This window comes from Neolamprologus brichardi, chromosome 7 (genome assembly GCF_056152115.1).
Source record: "Neolamprologus brichardi isolate AB-2024 chromosome 7, ASM5615211v1, whole genome shotgun sequence".
NCBI classification, from domain to species: Eukaryota; Metazoa; Chordata; class Actinopteri; order Cichliformes; family Cichlidae; genus Neolamprologus; species Neolamprologus brichardi.
In genome coordinates, this window is record NC_142110.1 from 4,819,471 (window position 1) to 4,840,676 (window position 21,206).

At 39.7% G+C, this 21,206-nt stretch overlaps 1 protein-coding gene across 1 annotated transcript; it reads left to right on the plus strand.

The window, feature by feature from the left end:
* The first annotated feature begins 52 nt into the window (after positions 1 to 52).
* On the plus strand, positions 53 to 21,047 carry washc4 (WASH complex subunit 4). Its single transcript, XM_087842901.1, has 33 exons — positions 53 to 187; positions 979 to 1,118; positions 1,218 to 1,271; positions 1,374 to 1,439; positions 1,636 to 1,681; positions 1,793 to 1,860; positions 1,945 to 2,027; positions 2,308 to 2,350; positions 2,437 to 2,540; positions 4,617 to 4,737; positions 4,831 to 4,954; positions 5,050 to 5,177; positions 5,297 to 5,457; positions 5,531 to 5,657; positions 7,877 to 8,002; positions 8,091 to 8,198; positions 9,953 to 10,099; positions 10,193 to 10,272; positions 12,133 to 12,238; positions 12,707 to 12,823; positions 12,906 to 13,074; positions 15,443 to 15,597; positions 15,685 to 15,759; positions 15,839 to 15,943; positions 16,036 to 16,170; positions 16,323 to 16,431; positions 17,480 to 17,546; positions 17,699 to 17,785; positions 19,214 to 19,361; positions 19,455 to 19,551; positions 19,650 to 19,846; positions 19,964 to 20,060; positions 20,186 to 21,047. The coding sequence occupies exons 1-33, from the start codon at positions 127 to 129 to the stop codon at positions 20,248 to 20,250; spliced, it is 3,516 nt and encodes a 1,171-aa protein (XP_087699027.1). The 5' UTR covers positions 53 to 126; the 3' UTR covers positions 20,251 to 21,047.
* Positions 21,048 to 21,206: the final 159 nt, after the last annotated feature.

Sequence of the window (21,206 nt, forward strand, 5' to 3'; positions counted from 1 at the left end):
TCAGAGACTCTGTTTCCCATGAGCATTAGCGGCCTTTCGGAGAATCATGAGATCCATCATGGGATCTTGTAGTACTACTTTTTAGCAGCGCTGTGTTTGGGATTTTCGCTTATTCATTCTAGCACCATGGCGGTGGAAATTATCTCACCCGACTGGGAGTTTGACCGTTTTGACGATGGTTCACAAAGTAAGTGCTCAATTGAACCCTGACATGCAAAGAAAGACTGTGGCAGGCTAAAGTTTACTACTTTAGCATCAACCGCTAGCTCAAGTTGCTAGCTCGATGCTTTGCAGCTGGGCTTCGTATTAGTGAAAGAAACTGCACGCTGCTGTTTAATTCCCAAAATGTATGTTTAGTAAATGCCATCAAAATAAAAGTAAGTATTTACTACCCCCGGAATAATTAAAACTGAAGGAGTAAATTAGTGGAATTAATAGCTAGCTGTAGCTGGCGAACGTAAATCGACGCAATTTGTCACGTACAGCTGATCGATCTGACAGCTGGTTTTGACTGTGTAGTTAACGCCGTACTCTTTTGTTTACTCACATTTAATTTACTTGTTTGTTTGTTTGTTTATTTAATGTTATGTTTAGTAAAACTGCCCAGTGTTTATCTCCTTGTGACTTTCCTTCTCTGGCTCTCAAAATATTTATTTGCGACAACCTGAACGAACGACCTATATGTGCCGTTAGTCAACTACATTTATTGGAAAAGGTAGTTTGGTAACACCTTGTAACTAGGCATAGTGTAGATTTACATATTTTAGGTTAAATTTAGAATCTATTGGGCAACTGAATCATGCTTTAAGCTTTAAAGGACAACTACAAGTGTCTCTTTCTTTAATGAAAATCTAGTAGTGCAAGAGCAGCATTGTTGCTTATAAAATGTTGTAAACTTGTAAAGGAAGGGCAGAAAATCAACCCATTTTTTTCTGGTTAGTACCAGTCAGTAACGTTGTCAAACCTTCCTCCCAACAGAGATACACACAGAGGTTCAACTGAAGAACTACAGGAAGTTTCTGGAGGAGTACACCTCTCAGCTGAAGGGTATTGAAGAGGCTCTGGATGAGTCCATTGGAGATGTATGGGACTTTACTCTGGACCCCATCGCCCTTAAGGTAAAACCCCCAAATATACTGGCTTGGTTGAAAAGACTGACATTGCTTTTACAGTTATAACTTGCGTAATTTCCTTCCTTATACTTTATGCCCTTTCAGCTTCTTCCCTATGAGCAGTCATCCTTATTAGAATTAATTAAAACTGACAATAAGGTAAGTACAGACAAACAAACGAGTCATTTTTCATTTTCATATCCACAGAGTTGTTCTTTTTTTTAAAAAAAACAAAACAAATGTAACTTTGGTTGTGTGCAGGTCCTGAACAAAGTTATTACAGTTTATGCTGCTCTCTGCAGTGAAGTTAAGAAGCTTAAATATGAGGTAAGTGTGGTCAAACAGCTCAGTTACTTTGTGCATGGCTTATGATTATGTCATGTTTATATCGGCATGTCTGCATACTCTTAACTAAGGTGGAAGTAAAGCTACTGTTACTTTCAGCAATTTTAGTAGCTCTTTTCTTTTACTTCTTTTACTTTCTTTGAGATATTAATTTAGCCTCGTTTTGTTGCTTTTCAAGGCAGAAACCAAATTCTACAATGGCCTATTGTACTATGGAGAAGGAGGTAATCTGTCAACTTTTACTGTTTCGTGTTGTTTTTGTTCTAGGTTTGCCCTCTGTGATACACAGTGCTTATTAAGATTTAAAAAAAGGCATGTGTGAATTTCTTTTACAGTGTCTGAAACCAGTGTTGTTGAGGGGGAGTCCCAGATTCAGATGGGCAGATTCATCTCATTCCTACAGGTGGGTAGTAACTGATTTCTGCCATAACCTTATTTACTGATGTCTGGAAGACAGAAATATTTATTTTCCTTTGTCCTTTCATAGGAGCTGTCCTGCTTTGTATCCAGATGTTATGAAGTGGTGGTCAGTATTGTGCATCAGCTGGCAGCACTCTACAACAGCAACAAGTATGAACCATGAATACATGACCATAATGTTACAGTCATTGCACTATTTTTGCAGGATTGCAGAGAGAGGTTGTGTGCACTTTATATTTAATGAAAGTCCTCAGCTGCTCTGCAATGACAGTCTCATTGTATCCAACCTGCCTCATATTAGATAAGTGGTTGTGAATGGCCTGATGTGGTATTTGCTATAGCAAATGAAGCATGAGCTGGTTCCCAGGCTGTATTTTGCTCTGTCATGATCAAACAGAATGTACTAAACTATCTTTCTTCTAAATTACAGGGGTGCAACAAAAATCATAGAATCCTCTGGTGTCCATTTCCAGGTAGGGTTCAAATTTTGTGAGACTTTTAGTATTTGCAGATGTTACTCAGTCATTTATACCATGTCTGCCCTGCTTTTCCTTTGCAGATAGTATACGAACACCTGGGAGAGTTGTTGGTGGTGTTGCTCACACTTGATGAGATTATGGAAAATCACAACACACTAAAAGACCACTGGAAGATGTATAAAAGGTAATTACCCAGTAAGCTATGATGGCATGTGACATACAGTGTAAAAGATGCAATGAAGCAGTTTCACATCTCTGGCCAGAAATCACCACATTCGGACAGGAAAGGGTATAGAATAGGGATGCAACAATACCAATTTTTTCAAAACGATACGATACCGATACTTGGATCTGAGTACTTGCTGATACAGAGTACAAAAACCGATACTTCTACCACACACACACACACACACACATGCAATGAATTGGAAGACAGGTTTTATTTCATTATCTGCCAATAAAAAATAAAATCTTAATAAAAATCACCACAAAAAAATTTCAAGTGAAAAATAAGCACTTCTGTTAAATTATTGCAGAGTGTCCACATTGTGCCCGTTTAGCGCGGGATGTCCCCCTAGTGGCCAATCTAAAAAACTACAACAGTAATGACAAGCCACCCTCTGATTAATGAAATAAGTTGGTATCGGTTCATGGTATCGGTTAACTTTTACGAGTATGAGTACACACACATTTTACAGTATCGGCCCTGATACCAGATATCGGTATCGGTGCATCCCTAGTATAGAAGGCTATAAAAGCACATTTCTCTAGTGTTTTTTTGTGAATTTTAGTCTGAAAATAGGTAAACATTAAGTTTCTGTAAAAACTAAAAACAGTTTGCATACATGATGCTGAGGAGCAGGCAGGACTCGCCAAACACAACAACCTCCATTCATGTATGTTGAGGTTTCTGTCCTTACCTTCACTCTAGAATGATCGCTGTTTTCCTCGTGTCACACAAGTGTCTCCTTACATAGTCATAGTTTATAAGCTACAGCTTAATGATCACTTGACCTGTTAAATAGAGTACACTATAGACATGTGTTTGCATAAATATGAAGAGAATGTGACCTGTAATTATGAAAGTAAAGCAAAATATATCTGCCACAATACAGAACTGCATCCCAGCCTTTTGTTCACATAAGTACTGTGGTTTGATTTATCATTTGTAGGTTTTTCTTCCACACACTCACACAATCACACGTGCACACGTACATATATGTGCACTTACACTCAGTGGTAAATATATGCATCTGGTTTTGTTCCCTGCTTGGGTCGTGGAATCTATATATTCAGTTACAGACATGTAACTGAATATGAGGCAAATCTTATACTGGTCCCAGGATTTCTGGAGTTTGTTTTTGCAAAGTGGCCTTCATATAGGCCAGCCCCAAACATACGTTAAAATCTACATACTTGTTGGAGTTAGCCTTTGTTGTTCTTCCTTTCCCACATACGTGTGGTAACACCTCGCACTAGATCTGAAAAGCATCTTTGTAGTCTTCCTCTGACCTGGTAACGCCATATTCAGCATTCTTTGTCCAGTGTAGTCATCTGCACATGTCCAAACCATCTCAGCCTTTTCACTTTGTCTTTAGACTGCTCAACCTGAGGTGTCCCTTTTGATTTACTCATTTCTAATCCTCCCCATTGTTAGAGTCAAGTTGTTGAATGGCTGTAGCTCAGAGCGGGTCACCTACTCACCGCAAGGTCGGTGGTTTGATCCCAGGCTCCTCCAGTCTACAAATATCCTTGGGCAAGATACTAACCCCATGTTTGCCTGCTGGTGGCGCCAGTGTCTGGCAGCCTCACCTCTGTCAGTGCTGCCCCAGGGCAGCTATGGCTACAGTGCAGCTTGCCATCACCAATGGGTGAATGACTGATTGTAGTGTAAAGCGCTTTGGGGTCCTTAGGAGCGCTTTACTTAGGGACTAAGTAAATTTTATTTCTGTCACAGAAATAAAAGGCTGCAGGGGAAGCTGGTTCTTCGAAGTGTTCTGACACCGAGGGCAGACGGGCTGTTCTGAGATCCTTCCCTTGCTAGCATGTGAAAAACTGGTTGAGCTGTTCATCTTGCTTCGTTAACGGGAATAAGTTTCTGAACCAGCGCGGCCTGTGGAAGTGCATACTGGTCACTCTCACTGAAAAACCCAAGCTCTACCTCTGTCTATGCCACCATCTCCAAACCATACATTATAGAAGGTCTCACGAGCATCTTGCAATCCTTCCTGTTCACTCTTGCTGTTTATCCCTTACACAGGTTACTGAAATCTGTGCACCATAACCCTGGGAAATTTTCCATTCCTGAAGACAAGCTGAAACCTTTTGAGAAGCTCTTGCTCAAGCTGGAGGGGCAACTGCTGGATGGCATGATACTCCAGGTGACTTTCCCTTCTGGCGTTTATTATATTGGTGTTAAGTAGAGGTTTTGGGGAAGATAATATGATGAACATTATTCGTATGATGTGCAACAGGCCTGTGTCGAACAAAGATTTGATGATCCTGGGGAGGGAGTAGCAGTTTCCAAAAACAGTGCCTTTGCTGAGGAGTTTGCCTTCAATATTCGCACCATATTTGCAAGTGTTGAATCCAAAATTGGTCAGTTGTTTCTTCTTCCACAATAGACTAGTTTCCTTTAAGTTGATCTTCAGAGACGGACTTATTTCTGGTTGTGTTTCTTTTCTCTTTTTCAGGTGAACCTTCAGAAATTGACCAGAGAGACAAATATGCTGGTGTCTGTGGTCTCTTTGTGCTTCACTTTCACATTTTCAGGAGTGTTGACAAAAAGCTTTACAAGGCGCTGCTCGATGTCTGTAAAAAGGTGGATTTCTGTTCTTGGACTTTTTTATTACTTGTTCAGTGGGAGTCCCTGCTCATTGTTTTCTTTAATCTGGCCTGAGGATTAAAAGTCTGCTCTTGTGTGTTCACATCTTCACTTAGGTTCCAGCAGTCACTCTGGTTGCAAACATCATCTGGTTTCCCGACACTTTCCTCACCAATAAGGTCCCTGCTGCAGCTAAACTGATGGATAGGAAGAGTCTACAGGCCATCAAAGCACAGAGAGACACATACCTGCAACAAAGAGCGCAGACATTAACAAAGTGAGTAAAGCTGAATGTCAGCCACATTTATTAAATATAAAGTGAAGTATCTAAACATATTGTTTGTGTTCAGGGATATTCAGTCCTACTATCTGTTTGTAACGTCTTGGATGATGAAGATGGAGTCCATCTTGTACAAAGAACAAAAAAGTGAGAAGTTGCAAGAGGACCTTAACAGCAGATGTAACGTGTTTGTACAGGTGAGTAGTGTGTTGGCACAAACCCCGCTGGAACACAAGACACTCAACTGCACAACAAAACAAGACAAGAAGGCGCTCTCCGTGTTTAGTGGCTTGCGAGGGAAGTCGGCCAAAGTTGAGGAAAAGATTCCTTCACCTGAACTCAGCCAACTTCGACTGATTCCTTCGCTACAGCTCTTTTTATTGTCAGCAAGCAATCATTCATGAATATGCAATTACAAATACATGTGACATTCTTAAGCAGGCATATCTGAAAAACGTCTGTGTGTGTGTGTGTCTAACCATACTATAAATTGACATATGGCCTTTCAATGAACTTAAACTGTGTGTATGAGGTATGCAGGAAAGCAGAAGTAAGCGTCTCGCTAAATGATAGGAACAGTGATAGAGATATTCTTTATCAAGCAATCAGGTATAATGAAATAACACTCAGACACTTGTAACAGTTCAACGTGCACGGGTGAGAGCTCAACGGAGACTCACACCCCTGCAGCAGCTCTCTGCCTTTATTTATACACAGCATGAAGCATACAAGAAAGGAAGTAACATTCTTATCTAGTCAAACAGGCAGGTGTGACTTCTCGGAACGTTATGTTCTTAAAAGGTCATGTTCTTAAAAGGTCGTTTCTTATTCTTGGGTGGCGGTTTCCTGTTTCTATCAAATAGTGTAATAAAAACAAGTCCTTTTAAGGCAAGGTGCAGACAGTTAGTTGTGCAGCTGGTTGAGTGCAAACAGAAATATGAATACTTTTAGCTGATTATTATGTGAATAATAAAATGCTTTAATATTAAAAAATCTTCTAACAAACAGGAACTTGCAACAGGTCATGTCTCAGACGAACATTTAAAGGTGTGAAGTCTGGCACTCTTAAGAAACAGAACAATCTAGTTCCTAATAGTGATGGGATTTCCAGCTCTTTTTAGAGAACCGGCTCTTTCGGCTCCGAACCGGCTCTTCAGGTTGTTTTGTTGCTTTAATTAGTTATCAATAACAATATAAAATTATGCACAAAAGGAAATAGTAATGTAAAAAAACGTGGTTTTCTTTATGTATGTTTATATATAAATACTTATGGGGACCCCTAGGGACGAAACATGTACAAACTCCAAAGCACATTTCTAGCGTTAACTGAACTTCCAAAACAGAGCTACCTAGATCACTTAAATTACACTAATCGAATGCATATGTCTATTGTTTTTGTATTTAAAAAAAAAATACAAATATGTGTGGTAGTAACAGGTAAATGAAGTTTTTTTTTTTATTATTATTTTTTTGTGCGTCACTTTCACAAAAATTTTTTTTAATTATTTGGAAGAGAAAAAAAAAATAAATAAAATAAAATAAATATATATGTATATGTATATGTATATGTATATATATATATATATATATATATATATATATATATATTTTTTTTTTTTTTTTTTATATATATATATTTTTTTTTTTTTTTTTTTTAATTTTTTTTTTTTCTTTCAAATAATTAAAAAAAAAAAACTTTATTTACCTGTTACTACCACACACCCAATCCAATTGTTGGTACTTGCTGGCTTGTGTAGCCACTAGGTAACAAAAGCTCAACACAGCCCTTAGCATCCTGGAGCACTTCTGTTGTGTTTTGGAATTTAGGTTTAGCTTTGTCTCTAGGGGCCACTGTAAATATACTTTTATTTATTCACTTCACATAAAATGTAATAAATAAATTATAAAATACAAAAACCAACTATTTACATTTCATACATTTCAACTTTTAACTACTTAAATTTTTAGCTTCAAATATACACTTCAAAGATCCGGCTCTAAGAGCCATTTCGTTCGCGACCGACCCATCACTAGTTCCTAAAGCTATAATGGAAATTATAACGTCGAGACTGCTTCCTCTCATCTCATGGTACACAAGTGCACACAGAATCTTATCAGACCTAATAAGGATATGATTTTTATCAGCATACAGATGATTATATATTTCTAAGCATAAATGACAATATAAAAAATATCAATTCCAACAAATGACTTTTTATTTTGTATAATCTCTGAATGCATGAATGATTTTTTTTCTTTTTTTTACATTGAGTATCTTCTCACCGCAGAAGTAACTTTATTGATTTGTCATCTTCAGTTAGATAAATCTACTTCCTGTTTTATTTCATAAAGTTGTGTGAAGCTTTACATTCATGTATGACCCGTCATTTAGCAAAGTGTTGTGTTTCATTTATAGGGTATTCTGTATGCTTACACCGTCAGTACCATCATCAAGACGACCATGAACATGTACGTGTCGATGCAGCGGCCCATGACCAAGACATCGGTCAAAGCTCTCTGTCGACTAGTCGAGTTACTCAAGGTGTGTGTGTGTGTTTGAGTGTTGCCCCTCTGTTTAAATACCTGTTGCATTGAGAAAAATAATGAATGTCATGTGACTCTCCTCTCAGGCTGTGGAGCACACGTTTCACAGACGCTCTATGGTTGTTGCTGACTCCGTTTCTCACATCACTCAGCAGCTGCAGGCACTGGCGCTCAGTGCCATCAGCATTGCCAAGGTAAACGAAACAAGCAATAAATCCTGTCAATGTTGCCTTAAGGCAACTGTTGTTGTAATTTGGCACTATATAAATAAAATTTATGAGTTGAATTGATGATTACAGTTATGTTACCATAGGGCTGCTCGATTATGGCAAAAATGATAATCACGATTATTTTCACTGAAATTGAGATCTCGATTATTTGACGATATTTATTTAACAATAACAATGTATTGAACAATGACTTTAAAGATTGTCAAAAAATAATATAAAATAGTGTGCAAATACTGATAACAGTGCAAATGTTTGCAATATAAAAAATAAATGAAAAATGTAAACATCTATGTTTAGTGAACTTTGCAGTGTTGCTCTGTGGTGCAGCTACGACACTATAGCAAAGTTTACACACTGTGTCTACTTGATCCACGTCTGACTCCGCCAACCCATAATGTTTCCACACCACTGAAGTTTTTTTTACCTCTCTTTTCAACCAACGGCAGTCACTCTCCTCTCCAAATAACTTCTGCTTAGCTTTCCGAGCTTCCCTCGGGTCCTCTTAATCAGCGGTCCCCAACCCCCGGGCCTCGGGCTGGAAAAGGTCTGGGAGTCGTTTGGTACCGGGCCGCGAGAGTTGAGGCTCAGGTTTTCAGCGTTATTTTGTTATCGTTTTTATCGTTTACTCGGTTTTCCTGGGTCTTTTCCCGTGTGTTATGAATAAATTCTCTTTTTTTCGGTACCGGTACTAGTTTTATTTTGTTGTATTTATCTGCGACACCTCAAAGGCCGGTCCGTGAAAATATTGTCAGGCATAAACCGGTCCATGGCGCAAAAAAGGTTGGAGACCGCTGCTCTTAATTGTTGTGACACGTGTTCGAAATGCAGAGAGGTGCGCTCGATTTGCCACACGGAGCAGCGCGAGAGTAAAGCACGAGGGAGGGGCTAATAATCGGCTCAGTCATTTTTAATGATCGTTGAAAGCCCAGATCGTAATCGTGATTAAAATTCGATTAATTGAGCAGCCCTATGTTACCATTTCCACTACGTTTTCTGTCAAGGTTGCTCAGAGCGTTTTTTCTAGAGATGAAGCTTGAGCAAAGAAGAACCCCTTAGATTTCAGTACAGATGTGGGTTGCTGTCTTTAAAATGGTTATGATGGAACATTTCTAGTTTATTCTTTATTTGGGTTTAGGTGCTTAAAATTTCCATTGTAGAAGTTTTATGTAGCTTCATCTCTAGGTTGAATGACAGGCGCGCAAATATGACCTGATATAGCCTGCTGAACTTTGTTATCTGGTGACTGTTAGGGCATAGAAGGAGGAAACTCCCAGAAAGACCAGTGCCAGGTGCTTCCTGCAAGATAGGGTGTAGGAATTTGCTTCCTGCCCAAGTATTGCACAGCAACAGCATGGTGGGGGGGAGACAAGAAACTGCGGAAAGAAGTTCTTACAGGAGGTGTGTGTGTGATATTATAAAAGGGTTGCTGCAACGTCTTAACTGCAGAGCTCTCATGACTGTATAACTGTGAATGCAGAAATAAAAGGCTTGCCTACAGCTGATCGCATTGCAGACTTTATTAACAGAAAATTCCATGACATGGTAAAACTGACATTAGTGCAGATGTGCTCTTTGAATGCGTTTTCTGAATGGTGTACCATTATTGTAGGGTCTACCTTACAATATAAAGAGCCTTGAGGCAACTGTTGTTGTGATTTTGTGCTGTATAAATAACATTGAATTGAAGCATTTAATAAAAATGTCTTCTCTCCCTCAAGAAAAGGGTGATCTCTGACAAGAAGTACAGTGAGCAGCGGTTGGATGTGCTGTCCTCGTTGGTGCTGGCAGAAAATGCTTTGAGTGGTCCCAGCACAAAGGAGCGACGCCTTGTGGTGTCTCTGGCTCTCTGCGTCGGCACTCAGCTGGTAAGTCAGGAGGAGACTTCATTTTATATACAAACATTTTTTCCTTCTTTGTATTTTCTTTTCTTCTTCATCGTCATCTTAATTTTATTCCAGAAAACTTTCAAGGATGAGGAGCTTCTTCCGCTGCAGCTTGTACTGAAGAAGCTGGATCTGATTAGTGAGCTAAGTGAAAGGTGAGACTTTTTCCCTCTTTTGTCAGGCGCCACAGTGCAGGACACTGTTTGGGGGATGGATGGATGAACCAGCCTTAAGTTGAAATGACACAAAATTGTAAACTCATAACAATAAAAAAAGAAGAACTAGAGCAGGTTGACAAAGTTGGGGAAAAAAATGACGTTCAAAAAAATCAAAGCAGCCTTTTAGATTAGAAGTGGTTGGAATAAACCACTCTAGTGGTCTACTCTATTCCCTACAGCATACTTCGTGCCAGTGTGTGTGTCTAGTGCTTTGCTGAAAACAGTGCAAGTGTCTACACACACCAGGACATACTTATAGAGGTCCAGTACCACGTGTCGGAAGGACAGAAGAATCCAAAATGCACCATTTAGAACTCAGAAATGTCTCATGCCACTAATCTAAAGCCAACAAACACATCCATTCAGACACTGATCCAAATGTTCAGCACAAGCACATGCTGGCAGGTGACTCACTGATTATTTGTTGAAGCTCACGGCCATCTGGCATCTCGGTGAAGTTTCCATTAGACGGTGTGGAAAAAAATTGGCGCCGATGGGACTGATTCAGTCTTATCTTTCGCCTACCTTAAGATTATCCCTGCATGCTGAAATATTCATGTTAAGAGATATATTCTAAGACACTTCTTCAGCTGAGAATCTGAGAGGAGAAACACAGTTTTACTTGTATACAAGGGGAGCTCTCAGAGCGCTCGCATGGAAGCGAGGTCTCCAAGAGTCCGCTCTCCCATTGTCCTGCTCTTTATTATATACACCAGTGGGTTTGTTCATTACATTGGAATGTGGATGTGTGTGTATTAGGGATGCAACGATACCAATTTTTTCAAACCGATACGATACCGATACTTGGATCTGAGTACTTGCTGATACAGAGTACAAAAAACGATACTTCTACCACACACACATGCAATGAATTGGAAGACAGGTTTCATTTCATTATCTGCCAATAAAAAATAAAATCTTAATAAAAATGACCACAAAAAAATTTCAAGTGAAAAATAAGCACTTCTGTTAAATTATTGCAGAGTCTCCACATTGTAATTTAACTAAATATCACTGAACTATTGGCACTGTCTCGAGCTTTCAGAATAATAAATAAACACTTCTGTTTGGAATAAAATAAATACAAATTAGGTTTGAGAATAAAATAAACTTTTAAATTATTGCAGAGTGTCCATATTGTAAACAAACAAACAAAATAAAAGTATTTGGCAATGACGAACAAACTCCTCATTTGCCCGTGGATCATCAGTCCACTGTCCCCCTAGTGGCCAATCTAAAAAACTACAACAGTAATGACAAGCCACCCTCTGATTAATGAAATAAGTTGGTATCGGTTCATGGTATCGGTTAACTTTTACGAGTATGAGTACACACACATTTTACAGTATCGGCCCCGATACCCGATACCAGTATCGGTATCGGTGCATCCCTAGTGTGTGTGTGTGTGTGTGGTGTCAGAGTGTGACCCCATAAACGACTTCCCTTAACCTGCTGGTCTGGAAAATCCAACAGTTCATCTATATGTAAAAAAGGCACTTAGACTAAAACTGACATAGCTACGTTAATCCTACCGTAAAACAATAAAACAAGGTACGACCTTTCCCGTGCTCCTAGGATGTGGGGGTGAACGCCAGAACACCCTGGAATGTACACAAAGTTGTTACAGACTTCCTAGGATGAGACATTCTTTCAATATGCCACCAACTATATACTTCTAAACACAAATGATTACATGCAGTATTCTACCATATGCAAACTTATATCATTAAAAGATTATACTGACTACTAAATACAATTTTCCATTGACAATTCAACAAAGTGTTCTTTGTTCCTCAGGGTCAAGCTTCAGTGTGACTGCAGTTTCCTGTACTGGCACCGAGCTGTGTTTCCCATCTATCTAGATGATGTATATGACAACGCCGTAGACGCAGCACGAATACATGTAAGCAGACAGACCTGTGATGAACATAACACAGTGAAACTCTGAAAGATTATGGTGCAACTCAAAAACAGTTGAGGAAATCTCTAGAAAATGTACAAAGACACTTTACAAGTCCTTGGCCCTCAACTACAGCAACATCTGCTTTCATTACACCTTTATAAGGGCTGTTTATCAGTGCAGTGTTCCCTGGGTCAGATTGACCCTGGCAAAACACATTATTCTTTCCCCGCTAATTTCTTAACTCACACTTGTTGAGTAGAGTACACACATACCAGCAGAAAGTAAGAGTTGTAACCATACACAAGATAAAAAATGTATGAGTAATAGGTTACATATTGCTTCACATCATATTCACTACACAATACTTTGTGCCAGTGTGTGTATTTTTTGTCTTTATTTTAGTGAGGTTTTGAGTGTTATCTCATTTTTGGCTGTTCTGTCCATCTGCACGGTGATTGGCGTGAGCAGTACATGTTCAGTGCACTAAGGGACAGTGTGCTGTCTATGATGCACTCCAAACACATGGAGTCATGTGACCAGCTGCTGGAGAGCTACGACAAGGAGATCATGGACGTGTTCAAGGAGGTGAGAGCGTGCTCTGAACAGGCTTCTTTCGTGGCTATTTTAAGGCTTTTATTTGTTAAGATTCTTTCTTCCTGTGTTGTAGCACCTGCTCGACAAGCTGTGTAAGGAGATTGAGAAGGACCTGCGTCTCTCTGTTCACACGCACCTGAAGCTTGATGACAGGAACCCTTTTAAAGTTGGCATGAAGGATCTGGCCCACTTCTTCTCCCTCAAGCCCATTCGATTCTTCAATCGTTTCATTCATATCAAAGGTGCAAAAGAACTTTTCATACGTCTGTGCCCTCGAACCATGTTTGCTCCTGTTTTTTACTTTTAGTTTTAGCCATGGGAAACGCTTAATGTTTTTTTGTGGGTGGGGACACTTTAAAGAATATATTTAAGATAAGATAAGATAACTCTTTATTGTCATTGCACAGTCATACATAGTACAGTCAAGGCTCGCAAAATTTCAAAATCTCTGGTAGCCCTTTGGGCAGGCATTCTTCAGTTTTTGGTAGCCCAAAATAAATTTAAGTAGCCCAAATAAAAAAGAAAGCTATTTTTTAATGTTTTGTTTCCTTTACAATATTATACTTTAATGTATAATATTGTAACGGAAACAAAAGTTAATCAAAAAAATTGTTAAAATACAAATCACAGCAACTGTATAAAAATTACAACCATCAACTCAAATACTTGGTTCAAATTGAACAGAAATTTCTATGAACTTGTAAGAACTGTGTAGAACATGAATCAGTCTGTGTCAGATCCTGAATCTGAAATTTCCACTGAAGTCACGGGTAAGAGGCAAGTGGAACCAAGATCGAGGCCATTTGCTCTTTGAAGTTTGCAAAGACTGATAAATTTTGCCAAAGGTAGTTCACTCTTTGCAATATAGCACGCTGTTCTAAACAGCTTTTTCAGGAGTTCTTGTTGTGCTTGGTTTATTTTTAGTGTGTTTTTTTTGCAATTGCTGTTTGTTCTGGGAAAGATACTGCAGACTGGGCAATAATGCATTTCTCATGGGTTCTGATGGGGTCTTTCTTAAAATTACTGGTCCCAGTAACAAAGGCGCTTGTCGACTCAGAAATCAAATGAAACTCACAACACACCTGTCAGAACATCATGTTATTTAGCTTGTCATAGCTTGTCATGTCATTTTCTTTGGATGCCCCTTCTTCACCCTGACCTGTCTTATTTGGCTGAGCAGAACTAAAATACCAGCTTAAATCCTGCTGCTTTTACATACACACACTCACATAACGGTCAGCGATTCTTTGCGCACTCAACCTCTCACATGTTTAAGCTTGCTGCGAGAGATTTCACTTGTCGAATATTGTTGAATATTGTTGAAACTTGTTGAATATTAAGCTAATGAGTGATAAGACGATGTCAGAGGAATTGGTGCGCAATTAATCGTCACTCACCAATCAGTGCTGCTGCTCTCTACACACCGTTCGCGCGATCGCAAAATGAAAGTGAAAGCAAAAAGCAAGCGCAAATTCAAACGCAAATTCACATATTGACAGCGGCTCATCGATGCCAATGACATAATTACTCAGCTACATTGGCGAAAGAATACAAAAGCATAGACATATATTTTCCTTCCTACGATAGCCCGACGGGCAGGGCTGAGTTAGATTTTGGTAGCCCGACTGGAAAAATCGCTAGCCCCGGGACGTCGGGCTAGCGATTTTGCGAGCCCTGACAGTAGTACAATGAAATTGGAAAACTGTCCTACGTCGGCACTACATATAACACAACACGACACGATGTGACACATCACAACGCAACACAAACAACACAACACAGTATATTAACTTAGTAATAAAAAAGAAGAATAAGTGTATGTGTATTGCACACTGTTATTATTGCACCTTGTTATAAATATAAATATTATTATTGTTATTGTTTTAAACATTGTTACCTCCCCCTTAAAAAAGTCCAGGGAGGTAGCCAATCAGGTCAGCTGTTTGCATTGATTGATTGAAAAGCTGTCCTTGAGTCTATATGTTCGGGACCTCAGCAGCCTGAACCTCCTGCCAGACGGCAGCAGCTTAAACACCCGGTGTCCTGGGTGTGTGCAGTCCCGTAGGATGCTGCGTGCCCTCCTGAGACAGCGAGTGCTGTACAGGTCCTTCAGGGAGGGAAGAGGATGTCCAATGATTTTTTTGGGCCATATTAATGACCCTCTGGAGTGCCTTTCTGTGTGCTTTTTAGTCACCTGTATGGTTATTTGTGAAGACATCTGTTATTTTTCTAAAGTCATTTGAATTTTTAAAAAGTGTCCTATCATTTTTATTCTTTTCATTATTTTTTAATGTAAGGTGTGCGTTTGATTTGCACTCTCACATTTTTAACAGTACAGTGACTTCTTATGCACCAACAACATGAACTAAACTCTTGTTTTGTGCCTTTCTGTGCTGCTGCACACACGTTTTTTGCATTGCATTGCAGAAAAGCACAATACAAACATCCCTTTTTGCTCTCTGAAGGTTGCTGCTATTGCTTTCTGGTGACTTAGTCCCAAGTTATAGTAAATATAAAAAGGTCCTCCATAAGTGATTTGTTCTTTGCATGAATGTTTCTTTAACAGTAAACTGTTTACTGCAATACTGTAAGGTTTTTAATGTCCTACAGCCTATGTGACGCACTACCTGGATAAAACGTTCTACAACCTGACGACCGTCGCTCTGCATGACTGGGCCACCTACAGTGAGATGAGAAACCTTGCTACACAGCGCTATGGACTCACAATGACAGAGGCTCATCTGCCCAGCCAGACACTAGAGCAGGTCTGTTTGCTTACACCTCCCTCCTCATGAGCAGAGGTGGAGATTTACATAGACAAATTAACTAAATCCTCCTCGTGTTCTCACCAGGGTTTGGATGTTTTGGAGATCATGAGGAACATTCATGTTTTTGTCTCACGATACCTTTATAACCTCAACAACCAGGTCAGAGTCCATATGGATTTTTCTCCCATTGAATCACAAAGTGTTGCTGCCTCTGCAGTTACAATTGTTTTTGTGACAGATCTTCATTGAGAAGGCGAGCAACAACAAGCACTTGAACACCATCAACATCCGTCACATCGCCAACTCCATCCGAACACACGGTACAGGAATCATGAACACCACTGTGAGTTTCCAGCAGAAAACGACAACATGTGTTTTGACATTCTCGTATATGGATGTAAGGCCTGTTTTATATTTCCTCTATTCTTCCGTCAGGTGAATTTCACCTACCAGTTTCTGCAAAAGAAGTTTTACATCTTCAGTCAGTTTATGTACGACGAACACATCAAGTCCAGACTCATCAAAGACATACGTTTCTTCAGAGAAACAAAGGACCAGTCTGATCAGAAGGTGCAGTCTTCTCTGTCTTTCCATTTTCAGTCATTTTAAGTGAACAGAAGTTTGGCAGAGGGGGAAGACCCTGGAGCCAGGGAGTAAAAGTAGAGCTGTCATTGTTCGGGCTAAGCTCTCACAGTACCATATGTCTTGTCTTGTTGTTACAGTATCCGTTTGAGCGAGCAGAGAAGTTTAACCGTGGCATCAGGAAACTGGGCATCACTCCTGATGGACAGAGCTACCTGGACCAGTTTAGACAGCTGATCAGCCAGATCGGTGAGGATGCAATCAACTTGTTCCTCTTTGTCTTGCAAGGCTGCATCCTGTGCAGCCTCGTATGCAATCACCTCACATAAGACAGTTGTTTTTTCCTTAACTTGTACTCCACCCATGAGTGTTATGTAAGATAAGACAGTATATAATAAAGTGTGAGCAGATGCCCGGCGCGCATTCCTGCACGACTCTGTAGTTGACGGATCGTGCTCAGGCATCGCCCATGTACATGAATTCGTGATTCTTTGCTTCTTGAGGTTTTCTCCTATCATAAACATTAAACTGCAGTTGCATGCAAAGATAACACAATTTCACTCTTGCAAAGAAAAGCGTCTGGACTTCCTTAAGTTACTTGAAGACGTTTCACCTCTCATCCGAGAAGCTTCTTCAGTTCTAAGGTCAATGCTGTACAGTGCAGCGAGGAATGCCCAGACCTCTACATAGAAGAGCCACCTCCTCAGGACAAGACTCAACAGTCCATCTGCATCTAAAGGTCAAAGGTCACTCTTTCGAGGATGCCAATGTTCACATTTTGGACAGAGAGGACAGATGGTTTGAAAGAGGAGTGAAAGAAGCCATCTATGTCCACTGTGAGCGACCATCTTTGAACAGAGGCGGTGGTTTACGACACCAACTCTCTGCCATCTATAATCCAGTTTTGAGATCCCTTCCCAGACGCCTTAACGTCCACTCACATCCTGGGACATCTGACCTCAGGAATTCGCATGATAAGGTGGGGCCAGGTTTCACAATGAACTCACCCGAAACTCTGGCTGATTGGGACCCACACCCAGTTTCACACCTTGGCTCAGGCGATTAGAGGATCATCAGGGGGTCCTTTTGTCCCTCTGTGGGGGGACACTCCCACTAGGTTTAAATCTGGGACTCTCCACCATTTGACCTTAGAACTGAAGAAGCTTCTCGGATGAGAGGTGAAACATCTTCAAGTAACTTAAAGAAGTCCAGACGCTTTTCTTTGCAAGCTCCTTTGACTACGATGACCTGGATGACTGAGAACCTTCACAGACACAATTTCACACTGTTCTTTCAGGTAACGCCATGGGCTATGTACGTATGATCCGTTCTGGAGGCCTTCATTGTTGCAGCAGCGCAATCAGGTATAATAAAAGGAATTTGAGTGAAAGTTTATATGGCTTCAGTTAGAAGGAATTACTGATATATTGTGTAAACGTGAGCTTAAATGTGATTTTACATCAGAAACATTTTTATCTTGCTTTTGGAAACATTTTCTTTTTCGTTATTGCTTCAGATTTGTCCCAGATCTGGAGGATATAGTCAACTTTGAGGAGCTGGTGAAAGAAGAGGGACTGTCAGAGGGGACCCAAAAAGCTGCTGGGTGAGTTATCTGTAAAAGTCAGTCAGTCGCTTCTTGTGTGTCAGTGTTTATGTCAGCTTCAGAGTGTAATCCAACAATCCTGCACCGAGCAGTTAGTGTTGTGTGCATTGCTGTTATTGTACCAGCAGGGGGCACCTCAGATAGGAAAAAGATAACTGAAGGGAAAGTTTTAAAGAAAAGGTTTGATGTTGATAAATTACAATGAGTATGATTGTTGGAGTGATATTTTATGATTGTCAATTGTACTTAGAAACATATAATCGATTGCATAGTGTTATAATGTCTGATCCTTAGTAGTCTGCAAAGAGTCTGTGTGCTCTGGCATACCACACACATCCTAAGGTCATGAGAGAGGTCGTACCTCCTCTTTCTGAGACATAGTTTGGGAGGACACCTACTCTGTATCTGTTTGAGTACAAGGGCCCTTTGTTTAGGTGGACCACTGGACACCTGGTGCCAGCTTTGGGGAGTCGTTCTTCACACACACACATACCTACACGCACACCCAGACTGGTACTCTTTGTTCACATATATGCCTGTTTAAGATGTCATATGTTAATGAAACCATGCATATTCATGTAACCACAATAAAAGGCAGTGCTACAGTGGAGCTGACCGAGAGTGACTGGGGTTCGAGCGGCAGGAACAGCGTTCGTCTCGGTCACGAGATCGCACAAAGAGTTCGGCCTGGTGTCTTATGCTTTGCTAGTTGCAGTAAAATTGTCTCGGCTGTTCCAGCAATAGTTTTGTGTCAGCATAAACCTAACAAGGATATTTCGTAATGGTGGAAAAAATGTAAAGGAAATAAATCACATCACATCCCGGCCAAACAGCAGAGTGATCTCTGCCGATAGCCACCGCTGTATTGCAATGTTACATAAAAGTTATATGTAACATTGTTATATATAATCACAATTGAATTGAAATGAACACATACTGTATTTTTCCCATATAGTTTCATATATTAAATTCAAATTCAAATTTTATTTGTCACATACACAGTCATACACAGTACGATATGCAGTGAAATGCTTAGACAACTGCTCGTGACCTAAAGAAAAAAAGAAAAGGCTATGAATAAGATAGGAAATAAATATGAAAATTAAAAAGGGTAAATTTAACTATGAAGGAATAAAATAAAATAAAATATATAAATTAAAGTTTAAAATAAAATAACTGTACAACAAAATACACAATACACAGTATAGAAATATATAAGAATGTATGAAGAAATATAAATATATATATATACACAATAACAGCAGCTGTACAAGTATTAACTGGAAATGAAGAATATAACAGTTATCTACTGTGGGGGTAATAAATTCAAGTTTCACCCTGCACTTTTCCAAAAAATGTATTCCTTCAATGTAATTCCGTCTTTGCTGTCATTTATTTGCTTTCTATTAAGATTATTATGATTCACAGCATCCTGGACTCTGTTTTGGGAGATCTGACCAGCAACTCTGCCGAGGGGACGGAGTACTTCAAGATGCTGGTGGCCGTGTTTGCGCCTGAGTTTCGCAGTGCAAAGAACATGCACCTGAGGAACTTCTACATGATTGTACCACCGCTGGTGAGTGCTGAGGCTGTTTTGCTACATGTCATGTTCTCTACTTGAAATCAGTTTGTACTTAATTACATTTATTGCAACAAATCTCACTCCTAGACGGTGAATTTTGTGGAGCACTCCATCAGCTGCAAAGAGAAACTCAACAAGAAAAACAAATCTGGAGCTGCTTTTACAGACGACGGCTTCGCAATGGGTGAGCAGACAAACCTGATAATACACACAGACATCCTTAATCCTTTCTTCTGTACTGGCCTTGGACGTACTCTCCTCTGTTTCTGCCTCCTCTCTCAGGTGTGGCGTACATTCTGAAGCTACTGGACCAGTATCTAGAGTTTGACTCTTTGCACTGGTTCCAGTCTGTCAGAGACAAGTACAAGAAAGAGATGAATGCGGTGGTGAAAGAGCAGAGCGTTCAGTCTGCCAATCAGGATGAAAAGTTGCTGCAAACCATGAATCTCACCCAGAAGAGGCTGGACGTGTACCTCCAGGTACATTTTGTTTTGTTTAAATGTCAGACTGAATTTCAAGAAGTTTAACTGTTGGTCGTGTGGTTGTGAGAATGGCACTGAGATGTGTTTCTGAACGGTTTTCCCTTTTCATTTCAGGAGTTTGAGCTTCTCTACTTCTCTTTAAGCAGCGCCCGGATCTTCTTCAGAGCTGACAAGACAGCAGCTGAGGAAACTCAGGAGAAGAAAGATAAAGGTTAGCAGTTTGTGGGGTTCTTAATAAAGTCCTTAAATTATGCAAAACCACTGGCACACTCCCATTGTCATGTATGCTTCCATCAAGAGATGGAAAGATTAAAGCTGTCATTTTATTTCCAACAGAAAACGCTGCCAAAGCAGGAAGCTCTGCAGATAGTTCCACCCCCGCTGACCCTGCCTCGAAGTGAGCCTCGCTGTCAGATCACTGTCACGTACTGAAGAGGAGTGCTCAGCAGCAGGCTGCGTTCGTGTGTGCAGTTCAGGGATTTAAAATAACTGGAAAATGTTGAAAACGGTAGAAAGACGATGACTTTAAAACGCTTGTGTTCTGTCACAGCACAGTCTTCATGAGACAAAGAATGTGTACTTAAAGTGCTAATCAGGATATCACCCCTGCATCTAATAACTCACTTTGTATTAGTAGCATTTACAAATGCAGCAGCGTTTTAAAAAGACGAGTCGGCTTAACAAATCTAATGTAAAAGTGTGTCTTTTGATATTTTTACTCAGTCTGGATGAACGTATTTTTACTACAGTACCGTCAGTCATGAACTAGTTTGGATCTTTGTTTCAATGAACTGGTGTGCTGCCTATTTGTTGGTGTCCACTGTACTTATTGTGATTCTTTATGGCCTTCAATGGAAACTTTGAAATGAAGTCTCTTGTGAATGTTTTCAATGTATAATTTCACATTTGTGTGCCATAACTGTGAACCATTTCTTGGTCCACTTTATACGTTGTATGAATTAGGGCGTGTATGTGCCTTTCTAAACTGTGGATACTTGTTTTGATAACATAATTTGGAAATAATTCATCCGATGCAAAAGATACAGCGCTAAAATTAAATTATTTTATACTGCTGCTCTGAAGGTGTATCATTACATTTTTGTTTTCCAGTTTTGTATCTTAAGCATGTGGTACATGTGTAATTACATTCCATGTATTAACTAAAGGAATAAAAAATAAACTTTGCATTTTCAGCAGATTTTAATGGCTCATTTCAGAGTCTGTATTAAAAGGTGTGAAACGTCCAGTGTTTGCTGTGGATGATTTCTCTAAACTCTTACAAATTTGAATTTAATTTTCTCTGTTGCACTGTACGGTATTAACAAATCAGAGGCCAATTTTAGTAAGATACTCAATA

What these genes read in the sequence shown, in the direction of transcription:
- washc4 (XM_087842901.1), top strand. Translation starts at nt 127, where the DNA reads ATGGCGGTGGAAATTATCTCACCCGACTGGGAGTTTGACCGTTTTGAC. An exon ending in TTTTGACGATGGTTCACAAA is followed by an intron (nt 188 to 978) that starts GTAAGTGCTCAA and finishes TCCTCCCAACAG; the next exon opens with AGATACACACAGAGGTTCAA. An exon ending in TGTTGCAGCAGCGCAATCAG is followed by an intron (nt 17,547 to 17,698) that starts GTATAATAAAAG and finishes TTATTGCTTCAG; the next exon opens with ATTTGTCCCAGATCTGGAGG.